This window comes from Anabrus simplex, chromosome 4 (assembly GCF_040414725.1).
Source record: "Anabrus simplex isolate iqAnaSimp1 chromosome 4, ASM4041472v1, whole genome shotgun sequence".
Lineage (NCBI taxonomy): Eukaryota > Metazoa > Arthropoda > Insecta > Orthoptera > Tettigoniidae > Anabrus > Anabrus simplex.
Window position 1 is genome coordinate 48,155,339 of NC_090268.1, and position 16,774 is coordinate 48,172,112.

Sequence of the window (16,774 nt, forward strand, 5' to 3'; positions counted from 1 at the left end):
AGCTACAACGAGATTCCTACAAGAAATGGTTGCTTTAGATAGATAGTGACGATCCACATAACTAAAGCTTTCAATAAGCAGTATCATGATGAGCAACAATGACATAGATAATGAGTATAAAGGCAGCTACACTAGTTTCATTAACCTCTATACACAACAGGACTACTTCTCTTGACATCTTGCGAAGACTAGTCCACACCCGGTCAGTGTATTTTCAAGAAAAGTTCCTCCTATCCCAAGCTTTAGAATAGAATCTCACCGGCCAAAGGAACTTGAACTTCTCTCAAGTCTAATAATTTAATTTTTCAAATATACTCGGTTGTAGTAATTCTACAATCCAACCTTACCAGCTTACTTGTTGGTAATAATTTTTTCGAGAAATTTGTATAAACAACTTTTGTAACCAGTTCTCAACACCAGTTGACAACGTTTATGTTTTTAATCTGAATTGGACAGAACCTATCAAGAGCTATCCAGTGCATGTGAATTTTAATGTATCCTTGTTTTATATTTTGTATACTGTGAGTACTGTTGTGACAACCCAAAGAAAGATCTTGGCATTGGAACTTTCATTTAAAAGCATATGAGGATGTCATTTAAGATTTTCTGGCTATCTGTAAGGATGGTAGTATCATCAGCTTTTTCATAGTTCCTGATGAAGAGACAGTTGGTCCATACAGCTCTTTCATTTGCCTATAGAAGTTTTGTTATCAAACTTGCATCAAGCATTCTTTTCATTGTTATCAAACCATTCTTATCTCTATTTATTGATAAAACCAAAAGGTTTATAATTCAGTTTAAAATAAATTATACAGAAGTGTAATATTTTCCCAAATGGCATATATACAAAAGTATTCTCAACACAAGTTTCTCCTGGGGACAGTTCATAATAAGACTCGTGATGATAAACAATAAGAATTAAAATACACAATCAGTGACAGTGAAATTATTGACCATGCTCATGTGTGAAGTTTATACTCACAATCTATTCTTAAGACTGATTTAAAACTTGTAATTTAATATATTACCTGAATTTGTGTCCTATTTCATGTAACAAAATTACTAAATTGCTATTAAGGAAATAAAGACTTCTTTCAGGTGATTTTTACCTTATTGAATTTTCTGTTTCAGCCCGCTGTGGGAGATGGTACAAGAGGGAGTTGATATTAAGTCAATCAAGTGGACTCAGCACTAAGAAGAGGTTTGTCAGTCAATGTACATACATTTAATGGAGTAAGACTGAAAAGCTGTATTGTTAATTGATATAGCCTGGTTGGATGGGATTTATTTTTTGTAGTATATATTACTTTTCGATATGTCTTTTTTTACATCATTGTCTGAAGAAAACAGAAGGGTGGCTTACTGATGTGAATAAATTGAAAATATACAGTATTATTTAATTTTACTGAATAAATGTATGATTATTTCCATTTCTGCAGTGAAGAAGGGTAGTCCCTTTGCAGTGAAGTAAGGGCAGCACTCAACTCATTAAGTAGGCAGCAGATCTCACCTCTTGGGTTAAAAGGTACCATGCCATAACTAAGAATCTCATACAGTACTGTCTGAATGCCAGTAGTGATGACAATCAGTAAGAATTAAAATACGGAATCAGTGACAGTGGAAATAAAAGTAGTGGTGGTGGTGGTGGTGGTGGTGGTAGTAGTAGTAGTAACAGCAATAATATTAATAATAATAATAATAATAATAATAATAATAATAATAATAATAATAATAATAGTTACAATTTTTTTGTGGATCACAGAGAGGTAAAAGAAGGTGCTGGCTTGAATGGGTCTATCTACAACAGTCAAAGATATATTTAAAACTTATTTTAACAAAACAATTTGCTTGGCAACAGAACAAGATTTCAGGTACAGAGCTAGTTTGGTACCAGGTAGGGAAAAGACAGAAAAAACAAGAAATGGTTAGTTACAATTTGAGCTTCAAGCTCCCAATTTATAAAGATCCCAACATCACTACTGTTGTGTTTAGTTAGATAAGCAATTAGATGAATCTCCCAATTTCTTTTACAGGATATTTAAATCACAATTTTCAAGAGCAACTTTTACTTCAAAGGTTACAAATAATGGCCTTCCAAAGGCACCATTCAGTATTCACAAAAATATATTTTACAAGAAAGAGCCTCTATGCTCTATAATTCTACCAAGGAGACTGCACTCCACAATCCTCACAGCCTACTCAAGGCAACCTTTAACTTTTACACTTGGGATTAGAGCGCCTTTGTTCAATAAAATTTACACTTTCAGGCCTCTCTAGGCACGACCTACAATTTACAAGACCGTATCAGTTGTCTTTTAAGTTTACATGGAAGAAATAATACAGGGGTATCGAGTACCCATTCTATCGGGCCTTTGTGGAAAGCAACAGGTTCAGTTACTGGCCCAAAAATCAAATATGTATGGAGGCGGAAACTTGCGCTCCTTGAAATCAAAGATTAAAACCCTACTTGGGCTTGTGGCCTGACAATACAGAGGCTAATCCTAAACTACTCAGGTGTCTAGATGGAGAAGATAAGTTACAATTTACAATAGTGAAAACACTTACAAAATTGTAGTCACCTCCAAATTAAATTGAAAGGGGGTTCGAGAGGGTAAAGCACTCTCTATCCCCGGATATCAGTTAAATACTCTTGACTTACTTGAAATTTACATGAGAAAAAAAAGTTTACATTTTAGGAAATTTACGGTTACATTATTAAAGATAGGAAACCTTCCCCTTGAGTTAGCTTGCAGAGGTAACTACTGAGTTAGAAAAATGGTGGCTATTACCTTAGCTGATGTTCTGCTTGCCGGTGGATGAGGCCCCCGCCTCCTCTCTTAACACACACGCTCAGTAACAAGACGATCAATAAGACTAGTTAGCTCAAAAAGGCGTCAGCTTTTATACCCGTGAGGAAGGTTCGAGAAGGCTCTGGACTAAGTCCGGACACACCCTCTACTTTTTATTGGACAATCAAATAGTTCCAAGAAGTATATGATTAGCTGAAAATTAAATACACAAAATTTCTGTTTGGCCAGACTCCAAAGCTGGTGGGATGGGTTAGAAATGTTGCAAACTTTGAAATATCAAAAACAAGGAATACTCGATTCAGTTTAGAAAGCCTATAAATACAAAATTTCTTTAAATTTTTAGTAGTTCCACTTTACACCAGAGTGCATGACATCAGTATTTTTTAACAGAGACATCTATGGAGAAAAGTCAAAATTTCTTGAAATAGTTGTTGCAGACTTAATGTGTTAAATAGCGTTCTTCAAGGCGTTTCATTTAAATGCACAAGGTTGAGGTGTACCTACCGGTACAATAATAATAATAATAATAATAATAATAATTGTATGGCTTTAGCTATCATGTGTAGATATTTTAACTTGGCGCCATTTGGCTGCATGCTCATCAATTTTGACATTCTGTTTTACTCTAGGCCTACTAGATGGCAGAGTAAATCGGTTATCTCTCTTGGGTGTCTATGGCCGAGTTTTAATTAATCTTGTCGGGTAAACACCAGATGTATCACCATCACCAGAGATCTTTTACATGTCAATATTCTATGACATGGAGTGTCGATTGGACTTCCTTTTTTGTCCGAATTTGAACCCGCGATCTTGGGATCTGGAAGCCTACACTGTACCACTGATCCACAGAGGCAGATGATGATGATGATGGTAATAATAATAATAATAATTTTGTGTGGCTATTTCAAGCCAAGTGCCGCCCTAGTAAGGCAGACCCTCCGATGAGGGTGGGCGGCATCTGCCATGTGTAGGTAACTGCGTGTTATTGTGGTGGAGGATAGTGTTATGTTGTGTGTGAGTTGCAGGGATGTTGGGGACAGCACAAACACCTAGCCCCCGAGCCATTGGAATTAACCAATGAAGGTTAAAATCCCCGACCCGGCCGGGAATCGAACCCGGGACCCTCTGAACCGAAGGCCAGTACAATGTCCATTTAGACAGCGAGTCGAACATGATGATGGTTATGATGATGATGATAAAGAATATCAATGAATATATATGCTAGAACTCGCCACAGTAGATGCTGGAAGGGCTTTTCTCCATGCTGAAGGCAGAGTTTGACCCATTTACGTTAAGAGCTGTATATTCGTATATGTGAGAGTGCAGGTTTCTCACTAGGTCTTTTGTGATGGCCACAGAGGCACAGAGGTCTGTCGTGCTAATGTCCACATTGATTTACTTTGGCTTCACAAATTGAATTGGGGCCTGTCTCCTGTTCTTTCCTCAGTTAAAACTGAATATCTATTAATTCTCAGGACTTAATGTACATCTCCAGTATCACCAAATCATGATGTGGAGATTTTGTTTTGGAAAATGTTCTAGAAATATTCAAGTTTCACACTTTCTCTAAACTTATAATCTGTGTGAGGAAACTCTTTCTTCTAGCTCCCTCTGCGGATCATTGTTACAGATTTGCCGTTTCAAACTTCAAAAGGGTAATGGAATAAAAAATCCATCTGGCACGCCATGTTGGTGGTATGTAAAAGATCTCTGGTGACACCTTTGGCGAGTTAAAAACTTGGCCATAGATCGTCCAACAGAGGTTGGTTTCCCTGCCATCTAGTAGAGCAAAATGGAACTTTAAACATTGACATGCAGGCAGCCTGGATGGTGTCAAATCAAAATGATATAGATGGTGATTCCCATAGGGAACCTGAAATATTTGTCCCTAATGAGTACATTTTTAATACCAATATAAATGGTCCTCTATTGGACATTATAAATTTTCCAGCTAATTCATTCCTGGTTGCCAGTGTTTTGCCCCCATGTGCTAAGTTGGGCTCATCAATTAGTACCTAGCACATCCACCAAAACGCATGGCCAGTGCATACCGTGGAGGCCCATGCGTAGGCTGTTTGGAGCCACCGGCAGTGCCAGTGCACTATGAGAGACTTTGTCAACATCTGCATCATCTGATGGCGCCAGGCAGGCATCAATTTTTGGTAACAAAGGAATGAGTTAGCTGGAAAATTTATAATGTATATTGTCCAATAGCGGACCACTTATATTGGTATCAAATCAAAATACCTGCACATGGTAGTTGACATCATATGAATACAGTAGAAGTCTGTTATAGCGAGAATTCATAACAGCGGAAAATTTACTCACTATAGCGGATTGTCGTTATATCCGACTTCCACCCCATGCACATTAAAATCGGTATGAAACGGCAAACAGTTTGTTCAGAACTTGCGTTTCCGCAGATGATATCCACACTACGGCTTACTTTTTCGTTACTTTTCAATATCCTATACTACGTGAAAGTGTATGTTTAATTTCATTCTGAAAAAATTACAATACCGTTTCTCCGAATCCAAGACGAACCCCACTTATTCCTTCAATCCATTTAAATCAGGATCAAAAAGTGCTTTGTAAAATCATATGAATGCCTTTGTTGTAGAGTACGTACGCATTTTTAGACTATTTTTAGATGCCGAACATTGGCTTTCCTTATGCCGTATTTTTTGCGGCTGCACAATTATTCTTTATTTCCTCGGGTTTAATGACCATTAACTTAAAATTGTCATCATAATACTGAAGAGAACCCGTTGAAAATTTGCTGGCAATACCTATTCAATGCGTCTCTACAGTACGGCGATCCGTCGAGAAAATATTCTTGCTGTCTATAAAACTGTTACGGTACTTTTACTCAGCGTCAGATATAATCGGCTACCACTACACGCACGTCTCGCTTGCCAGGTTTGGCCAACTTCAGCGGCTAGCGATGTATAGGCCTAATCGCGGACGTTGCAGATCAACGAACTAGTTTATTGCGCCATGGTATGGCCATTCCGCCCTTGCATTTTTCGTGCATATACCTCACAATTTCATTTTCGACTTCTTTAAAGCGTCCTTGTTGCAGACCACTGAATGCATTTTTTGTTCAGTACACATTTGTCTTTGTTTTCATGCTGACATCAAATATTGACTTTACTTAGGCCTGTGCCATATTTCCTTGCAGCTGCACATTGATGGTATTCTACATTTCCGAGTGTTTAATAACCAAATTGGCATCATAATATCGACGTTGAAAATTTGCCGGCAATACCTGTTCCACGTATCTTTACGACTATCCATCACGAAAATATTTCTGCTGTCTGTAAAACTTAATTTTACTAAGTCAGGTACAGTAGACGCGTTATAACTCTGCCACTGACTAGCCGTGGCCTTTCTAAGAATTCGAAGGCTCGCATGTTTTGATGCTATTCTGCAGATTTGAGAAACGTTTTTGTAAAGGCTAATAGAATGTCATTATCTCATCACTCTTTTCCGAAATCCAGTGACGTTACACACAGGCATTGTACAAACCGGTTATCACGGCTAACGATGTATAATAAAGAGGCAGTCGTTTGTCAACAAATTTTGTGTGTGCGTGCGGGGGTGAAAATAAGCAGCGTTGTTACTGTGGTAGTTGCCAGTGGTATTCATTACTGTTAGGCCGCGAATGCAAGACAGATCTTGATTTTTCACACGAGATTCTGAGGAAAAAACCGTCGTCTTGGATTCAGAGAAATACGGTATCACTCCAGTTTTTTTCTTCAAATGACGTCATCTAACCTAATCGTATGTGCGTCATGAAAACATATTTGAAACGCATGTAGAGAAATGAGTTACCCTCGCTAAAAATCTACATGCGAATAGCCTTTCCGAAATTTAACTAGACGCGAGAAAATATGAACTATCCTCTGAAATCAGTGATGTACTATGCCATATCTTGAGGTGTATCATATTCTGACTTAATTTCAGTATATAAAATTAAGAGATCGTGTACTTCAGCCATCATTTTTAACGAGTTAACAACTGCTGTCGGCCACGTTATTTACGCATTTATTACGAAAACTTGTTATCCTCTTTCATATCGCATTTTCTTTAGAGAACAGCAGTCGTTGGGTATTAGTAATCGACTCCAACATCGCCTTCGAATGTCGATGAGAGAGTACACAAATGCACATAGTGAGAAAACTATACCATACCAAAGAGGATCGATCACATTTTGTGGCAGTTTCCTTATTCATTATTCAACAGCGTCACCTATCCTAGCTTAACCGTACTATAGGCCTACATATGATGAAAACATACTTCAAGCGCTGATAGAGAAATGATAACTTTCTCGCTATAAATTTACATGATAATGACCTTATCATAATTTAACCAGACGCGAGAAAATATAAACTAACCTCTGAAATCAATTACGCACTCTGCCATATCTCTAGGTGTATCCCATTTTTTTCTTAAATGCAGTATTTAGCATAAAAATTAAGAGATCATTTAGTCGCCTTCGAATGTCGACGAGAGAACTCGCTAGTGAACATAGCGAGGAAATTATACCGAAGATAATCGATTGCATACAACATAATCACTGGGGTGAGTGAATATCGGTAACGGAAAAAATTGCGCGCGCTTAATCGCTCATAATAACGGATGCGTCAGTGATAGGGCTCTTGCTGTAACCGAAGGATAATACACAGTTTAATATAGGAATTTTGAAAGGACAGCAAGACATTGTCGGTATATCAGGGTTCTTGTTATATGCCGTACTCGCTATAGCGGACTTCTACTGTATTATTATTTTTGTTGTTATTTCCTTTTTAACATATAATTTTGGTCTCTTAGGACCTTGGTTAACACTAGTCAGCCTTTCTGGATTTTCCCTACTCCATCTTGATGGAGAATGCAATTCTTCTCTTTTTGGACCACTTTGCACCAGTTAGTCCCCTCATTCTTCCCAGAATATCCTTTAACCTGTTTACCAAGGTCCTGAACTTGCTTCTTTCTTAAACCATTGTCTCAAAGACACTGGCCAGATATTCCTTTGCTGCAGTTGCCCATGGAGTTTTACATTTCTAAATCTTGAGAAGATCAAGAATTCGTCAAGATATTGGGGGGGGGGGTATTCTCCTCATAACAAGTGGAAGCTTTTCAAATTTAGAGTACAGCTCTGCTTTTGGCATCAGACGATATTTCCCCTCAGAATTTTGACATGGCCCAAGAATCTTTCATAGAAATGTCCCCTCTTTCATTTGAATTTTCTCTATCTCATTGTGGTGAGGGCTAAGCGTTCAGTAGCATATAAGGTTTTTAGGACATGCTACTGTAGTGTTGTGGCAGTTTGGCCTGCAATGAGATCGATCTGGGCTAATAAGTGGGTTTGCAAAAGTGAAAAGCTGTTTCCATGCACAATTCAGAGCTTCTTTCTCCAATATATTAAAGGAAATGATCTCTCCAAGATACTTAAAATGAATACATTTGATTTTTCCGTATTTGATATGGCGAAATCATGGTCAGATATAATTTCTTCAGTTTTTGCTGCTGCTGCTGCTGCTGCTGCTGCTACTACTAATACTACTACTACTACTACTACTACTACTATACTACTATTGGCATTGTGACCATCAGCTAGACACTGTTACTATCAGCTAGAAACAGTAATTACTAACATGTCTCGCTGTTGACATCCTGTGTTTTCTCATACTCTGCTTTGTCAGCATTCCACATAACTAAGAATAGCAATGTTGTGCAATAAAATGGCACAGTTACTGCTGCTGTCAACTTAACTGTATCTGCAGCATTAATTGAACACTGCAGAAGTAGTTCCCTTATCACTGTGTTTAAAATAATAAAAATAGTGAATATACTTGTTTTCCTGTTAAATGAATTGAACAGCTCCATGTAAAAACCCAATAATTTAGAAGAGTTCATAATGGCTTTGCTTATTTGAAGTAAAAGTTAAGTGAGTTTACCGTTTACTTAATTATATATTCTCTTCTCTGACAAAAAGATGGCTTGTGCCTAATGATACTGATGCTGAAGTTTGAAATTTGTAGCTGTCATGTAAGTGTTAATGATATCTACTTAATTAAGAATAAATTTTGAAGTGATTACATTCATATGCTGATAGACTAGAAGATGTGTTATACTACGATTCCTGTCACCAGTTACATGAACTTGTTAACTTGCAATGCTGTTGATTGGAGAGTACCTTGTCATTGAGGATCTCTGATTCGAAAGCCAAGTGCTCTGTAGTTATTTGTTGTTAAAAGTTCATTAGCTCTTGCACTACTTTTTATCCTTTTTATTTCACCTTTACATTCTGTACTTTAGTTGGAGACTTGTTTGTATGTTTTTTGAAATTCTTCATTAAATATGAGAGAGTGTGGAAACTAACTATGGGTGTCAGACTTCTTATCTCTCTTAATTGGTCAAACCAGATCATGTCAACACAACTTCTCTTTACTTTAAAGTTTCCTGTTTTTATTTGTTTTAATGTTCAATTTAGATCCTTTATTTTTTTTCTTTCTTTTAAACAGTATGTATACAGACATATTGAGATTTGCCATAGCTTTTGGTTCAGTCAATCATTTGCAACATTCTGAAGTTAAAATAAACTTACTTATCTAACAAGAAAACCAGCAGATGTTGTATCATGTTATGCTGACTTGAATTGTAGTACACCTGAAGGTTTACTTGTTTGTGTACTGTTCAGTGCATATAGTTTCTCTTAAATTAGGAAGAAAAAAAAAAGCACCTTAATACATACATATGTTAGTCTGCATAAGCATTGTGAAGTATGCTGCCTTAAGGTATCTTATTTTCATTTTGAGAATGTATTTCAGGATGATTATTTAATTTTTCTGTAATTTCCAAACTGTGAAAATAATAGTACTATCAACTCTCCCACCATAAAGACAAATATAAGATATCTGTTTATAATGTTTGTCTTGCCCAAGTTATATTGGATGTTTGTAAAAATGTAAATAAAATCCTATTTCACCTTTACCTTCAAGTTTTTAAAACTATGCAATATCATGAAGAGAAGAACATTCTGTATTTTACATGTGTAAACAGTTTCAACCCTCCATTGGTCGCTAGGATGAAAGGAACATGAGTGGTCGCTCATTGAGCAAACTGCTCACAGTACCGGTATGATATGACGTGTTTACATTAATACCAACTGATTTTGTGCATGTGAATGTATTTACAAATTAAATGAACATATGGACATATTTGAAATTGTTATAAAGCACTATGTAAAATTACAAATAAGGTTTCAGGACCCTTACCTGCCAACTTTACAAAACCAAAAATCAGGAGATTCAGATATGAAAATCTGGAAAAATCGGGAGGAATCAGGAGATACAATTGGCAAAAACTGCTGACTCTAAATGTCTTGTGCAATACAGAAGTTCTATGGTATATTATAACACATATTGTCTCAAAACCCGACTGTTGCTATACGAGGCTACGAGGCTAAAAATTACACTCTCTATTCCCTCACAGGAAGTATGTGAGAGATATAATTGGTCTCTGGTAAGTCTTCCAAAAATAGTTTGAACTAATGCTCCACACGTGTGAATCAGTCATGCACTTAAGATGCCATTACTTAGCAAATACATAGATTAATATATTGCATCACCCGCCCGTGGAATTAAGAAGTTAATATAAAGAACCACCTAATCGATACTTTATTTTATGCCTTTAAGATTAAGATAGATGTTCGTACTATTTCCTGCTTGGTTAGCATTCGTATTACAAGTTGTCCATTTCACGACCGTATTGATGAGTATAATCAAGAAGTTAATATAAAGAACCACCTGATCGATACTTTATTTTATGCCTTTAAGATTAATATAGATGTTCGTACTATTTCCTGCTTGGTTAGTATTCGTATTACAAGTTGTCCATTTCATGACCGTATCGATGAGTATAATGAAGAAGTTAATATAAAGAACCACCTAATCAATACTTTATTTTATGCCTTTAAGATTAAGCATTCGTATTACAAGTTAACCAAGCAGGAAATAGTACGAACATCTATCTTAATCTTCAAGGCATAAAATAAAGTATCGATTAGGTGGTTCTTTATATTAACTTCTTGATTATACTCATCGATACGGTCATGAAATGGACAACTTGTAATACCTGTGCAATTATGCGAAGCGCAATGTTATTTTTATCAAGTAATAAATTAAAATTCGCCAGAATTGTCTCCAAATGGCTCCTAAAATCTCTTGAAAAGTCACTAGTTGTTGTCCTTGACATTCTGTCACTAAATTACTAGAAAAGACTCCAAATCTGGCGACTAGTTTCTAGAATCAACTAGACTGATGTGAATGTACACGAACATAGCATGCGAGAACGAGAGATTGACAATCGATATAATGCATCCTGATATACAGGTTTCAATAAACATCGCACATTCGCACGTATTTCTCGTTAATAAACGTCGATATTTCATTTGAAAGCGGTCAATGAGCGAAAGACTTCCGGCCACTTGCGTACAAAGCTGAAATGGTGGGATTTGGTAACAACAAATGTTTGAAGTTCACCAAAAAATAAGCTGGAATCGGGAGAAATAATAGAATAACTGGGAGGTGGGAAAAAATGTTGAAAATCGGGAGTCTCCCGCCTAAATCAGGAAAGTTAGCAGGTATGAGGACTTATGATAAGCTGTGACTTGTTCTAGGTTTTTTTGTTGTTTTCCTTCTTTAAAACAGTCAGTTACACAGTAATGGGTTAGTCACAATGACCAATTAGTATTGCTTCACGAACAACTTTAGTTGTCATTTTCCTCTTCTGGTTCTGCTCATCATACATTGCAGATTGGCAGCATGCTCTTTGAACAACTTTTCTTTGTCCACTGAATTTTCCTTCTTACGCAGAGAGCACACATTCATTTGACAGGAAGTGGCCTAGTTTCCACCTCAGTCATGCAAGCAACTTGTTTGATCTGCCGAACAAATGTTAGTGTTGAATTCAGAAGTGATGCCCTACATGGGGTTTCAAAAGTTCCGTTGCTGCGTTCTTCGGGTAGGTACAACGACCTAATAAAGTTTCTGTATTCAGTTTGAAAATTATATAGCTTTTTGTGTATACTATATTCACTAATCTTATCTTACTATATATAAAAATGGATATATGTATGTGTGTAAATGACACATCTCCTCCTAAACCCCTGGAGCAATTTCAATCAAATTTTGAACACTTCTTATTTGCTATCCGGAGACGAGCACTGTGGGGGTAAGCCACCTCTAGCCCACTTAGGAGTGGGGGGTTAGGGGTATCAGGTAATAAAAATAATCGAAAATAGTGTCGAATCCATAGTTGTCGGGGTCGCTGAGATGAATAGTGAGACTCCGGTTATTTTATAAGTCCAAGTTTATCCCCCTTTTTGATCGGGGGTGAGGGGGGAGTGATATATAAAATTAATCAAAAATAGTGTCGAATACATAGTTTTCAATTTCGCCGAGGTGAATTGTACACTTCGAAATTTTAGTATCAGGAGACAAACCCCATGGGGGTTGGACACCCCAGGAACCCTTAGGGGCGGAGGGGGGGGGGGGGGCGAGGGGGCTGAGATGTAAAAATCATCGAAAGTAGTGTCGAATCCATACTTTTTGGGGTCGCTGAGATGAATAATGGCACTCCGGAATTTTTTTTTACAGCCCCCTTCGTGGTGGGTCGCAATTGGAGAGTGATATATAAAAATAAACGAAAATAATGTTGAATCCATAGTTGTCGGGGTCGCTGAGATGAATGGTGAGAACCCGGATATTTTACAAGTCCAAGTTCACCCCTCTTTCTGGGGGGGGGGGGGCGGGGTGAGGGGGATTCAGATTTAAAAATAATCGAAAATAGTGTCGAAGCCATAGTTTTCGGGGTCGCTGAGATGAATAGTAACACTCCCGATTTCCTAAAACTCAAAGTTTAACCCCCTTTAGGGGGAAGGGGGAGTGAGATATAATAATAATCGAATATACGGCCTAATCCATAGTTTTCCGGGTCGCTGAGATGAATAGTAACATTCCGGATTTTTAAAGTCCAGCTTCAGCCCCCTTTGGCATAGAGGGTGAGAAAGGGTGAAAAAATAAATTGTCAAAAATGCCCAAGGTAATAGACGTGTGTATGTTCCAGTATGACTTACAACCTGGAAAACATACTGTGGGAGTAAGACGCCCCTAGAACCACTTCGGAAACGGGTGAAATATATAATCCATATTAATAAATAGAAGTCAGTGTGGCGCGATCTATATATACTGTACTATACATATATAAATTAAGGCATAAAAATGAAAACAGACGTGAATTAATGAGACCATTCTTTTTTTTTTTTTTTTTGCTAGGGGCTTTACGTCGCACCGACACAGATAGGTCTTATGGCGACGAGAGACCATTCTAGGCATCCTAGAAACTTAAAACTTGGTACCAGACAACCTGATGACTTCAGGATCCCTAGAAAAATCTAAAATTCTCAAAAATTCTCTGAGAGGGACACGTTGGGAGTTTCAAATCTGCACAAGAACACAGTCGGTGATATTTATCCTGAACGATAACCTATAGGTTTCATGGGCTTAAAAGTTTCTTGAAAGTCCTAATTTTTAACCCCCTCCCCCATATCAAAATGGCAGCACAATCTCCCAGACGAGTTAGAAAATAGAAATTTGGCAAAATTATAGCTTTTTGCCTGTAACCGATGGAAAATTTACGAGTTGTTTAAAAAATAATTTTTTTACCCCCCAAAAATATTAAAATATGGAGGCAATTTTAATGACGGTGCAGACCTTCCTTTCGAGGTATTTGGTGGCTAAACGGTAAGTTGTATCACAAAACGGATGGCACAATCTTGGTTCAATTTGGAGTGATCTACAACTTTGGTCCTATGATTTTTTGTCGTATCTCTATCCCTTATGTTAAATTTGGCTCTATTTCTGGACTTACCTAAATTTTGCACTTTGTACACGTATAATTGATGGCTTGATTCACTTATAGGAAAGATGGGATCATCAAATTCTACATGAATATTGGCCCACCCAGCCAAATTCTATGTTTGAAGCTGTCGCATAAGTATCTGAAAAGCAATTCACTGTGTGGAAACCTTACACAAATTGCACTCTATTCAACGGTTCTAAAATAATCTTGCCTTTAAATAGATGAGATATGAGGAAAGATCATAGGGCCAGCCATTTAGATAGCTAAATGAGGCCAGAGTCGTCTTTTTATACAATCCGTTTTTCAATATGAATGCACCGTTTAGCAGCAGTTATTCTGTAAATGAAGGTGAACATGCATATACTTCCATTTGTCGATCTACATTTATTAATTTAAGTAGATTTGTAGCGATCTAGAAAGGGGTGTGTCTTACATTGTAATTAATACTTTACAAATCAATAGTGACTCTCAGCAGGAGGGCGTCTGCTGTTGTAATCAGTACTCTCCACATCGACTTTAACTAGCAATAGGAATGGGGTAGTTCTCCAACGCCTGTGTACCATTGTAATGTATAATTCCCTTCTTGGTTTGACTAGCAGAAGGCAAGGGAGCGTGCATTTTATTTTAAACTCTTTTACCTGATTCTCTTTATCATTAGGTATAGGTGCCCCGATTATAAACAAATTTACCCATGAAAATGTGACTGACGTTATGCATAGTGAATTGCGGCAGACAAGTGGACCTGTCGTTATCATCATAACTCTGCAACTCGCACTTTATATTGGAAACAACATCTGCGGACCTCCTTATGCTTTTTCTCGGATAACGCCAAGAGACATGCAATTAAAATTTTTTTATTCACTTCATGTACAGCGATTTACTGTACTTCGATATCCATATATATTGTAGAATACCGTAGCGAAGCACGGGTACATTTGCTAGTAACATATATAGCAAAACTCCAACACACAGGAATCAGCACAAATGCAACTCGTTGTGCATGAAGCAGAATGCTCACTGTTGACGGACGCTGATATTTTCTTCCTCCCTGTACCTTCTCAAAGTCACAGGTTTATGTGTCAGCGCATCCATCCTCTTCACAAAGCTGCTGTGTGAATGTATACCAGGGTTCAAGTTCGAAACTACATGCTGTAAAAAAGACCAGGTGATTATCAATGACTGTGAGCATTTTGCTCATATAGCGACCACTGGTGGGTTAACAGGATTGGGTATTACAAACTTTTTTTAAGATATGGAGAAGCCCTACTGCCTGTCCTATTAGGATCAATTTTGTGAATGTAAAGGATGGACCTTGAGAAATTCCACGATATGATGATGGTTTGGAATGAAAGAACTCAGCAGCATGTAAATTCAAAATGTTCTAAAGTATCTAATATCAGTTATCTCTTCTATAAGGGGATCTTAGAATTCTGTTCTGCTGGATCAGCATAATAGTCGAGAAGTTACTGTTACAACAAGTTTTTAAAATGGTAACTTCTCCTACTACCATAAGAGAGGTATATACATTTGAGACTGGTTTATACCTTACTCAGTTCTGCGTAATTCTGTTTTATACATTCATTTCTGTAGGTCCTGGCAAAATATAACTGAGGAACATGTCGATTAAACCTCATCTGTACGTAAGCCATTTATACGTAATTCAGTGTTATTTATTTTAATTTTTTTTTAGCCAAAATAGGACTACAGTACTTTAGTCAGGTTTCTGGAGGTTTTTCTTCTTTTTGTCAGCCCAATACCGTTTCATCCTTTCTGAACGTAATTTTCTTTCTGCTTCTGGAATCACATCCTATTCTCTACTTGTTGATTTTAGTCTGTAGTCTAGTGTGTTTCAATATCTTGAGTGTATTATTGTTTTGTATTTTAAATATTCTATTGTAATATGTCATGTGTCTTCTTTAAGTTCTGTGATCCATCTAATATTATTCTTACTCTTCCATAATTTTTCTATTATTTTTCTACCGATTCTATTTTCTAAGAATGATATTCATTTCATTTTCATTGTGCTAGTCACAGGTTCTATTTCTTTATAAACTGTTTCATCGGAAGCTAGTCTCCAGACTCAGTTTACTTGATAATTTTTATTTAAACAGGTTCTCACTTTCCTCCTTTCTAACTTGAGTACTCTATCTATTGCAAATGTATTTGTTGTTTTGAATAATATTCGCATGGTATATGTAATTTGTGGCTGCGTGACTGTTTCGTAGTGTTTCAATTTAGTTGCTATTGAGAGGCACTTTTTATTATATGTATTCTTAGAAGCATGCTGTGCTGTAACCAGTTTATCTATTCTATTTTGCCATGCTGGTTTCTTGTTCAGGTTATATGTGATTATTTCACCTAAATATTTAAATTTTTCTACAATTTTTATTTCTTAGTCTCCCAGCTTAATTTTGTTTGTAATCAGAAGTTGAGTTAAAATAATTTTTGTTTTTTTCAAATGAAATTTTCAAACCATTATTTTGAGCTATTTCCCGTAAAGATCTTACTTGTTGTTTTGTTTCCTGAATATCATTGGCCAGAAGAGCTAGATCATCAGCAAATCCTGGACAGTTCAAATGTATGTTATCCTTCTGGGTTCCAATTTTTATATTTTTCGAGTTGTTCTTGTACCGTTCCCTCATAACGTACTCTAGTGCACAGTTAAAAAAGAAGAGGTGACAATTTTGTCACCCTGTCTTAAACCAGTTGTTACCAAGAATGGTTCAGAAAGTTTTCACCTGAACTTAATTTTAGAAATTGTATTAGTTAGAGTAAATTCAGTCAGTTTGATTAGCTTTGGGTGAAGTCCAAAATGTCTTAAAATTTTTAATAATGATGGTCTGTGGATGCATTCGTGAACTTTCTTGAAATCTATAAACGTTACTGAAAGGGGCTTGTTTAGTTTTCTGTAATATGCTATGACTAGCTTCAAAGTTATTATTTGTTCAGAGCAGCTTCTCCAAGGTCTGAAGCCTCCCTGGTATTGACCTAACTCTTCATCTAGTAGTTCTTTAATCCGATTATATACAGTAGTATCT

General features: G+C 36.8%; 1 protein-coding gene across 4 annotated transcripts in view; it reads left to right on the plus strand.

The window, feature by feature from the left end:
* LOC136871607 (cysteine desulfurase) overlaps window positions 1-16,774 on the plus strand; it is a 145,209-nt gene that overhangs the window by 77,046 nt on the left and 51,389 nt on the right. For 3 of the 4 annotated variants that reach the window (XM_067145059.2, XM_067145060.2, XM_067145061.2), the window contains exon 10: window positions 1,132-1,201. In XM_067145059.2, coding sequence (XP_067001160.2) covers window positions 1,132-1,195 — 64 coding nt within the window. In that variant the 3' untranslated portion in view covers window positions 1,196-1,201. Of the gene's footprint in view, window positions 1-1,131; window positions 1,636-16,774 lie in introns of those variants that run through there. The other variant, XM_067145058.2, reaches the window with a different exon arrangement.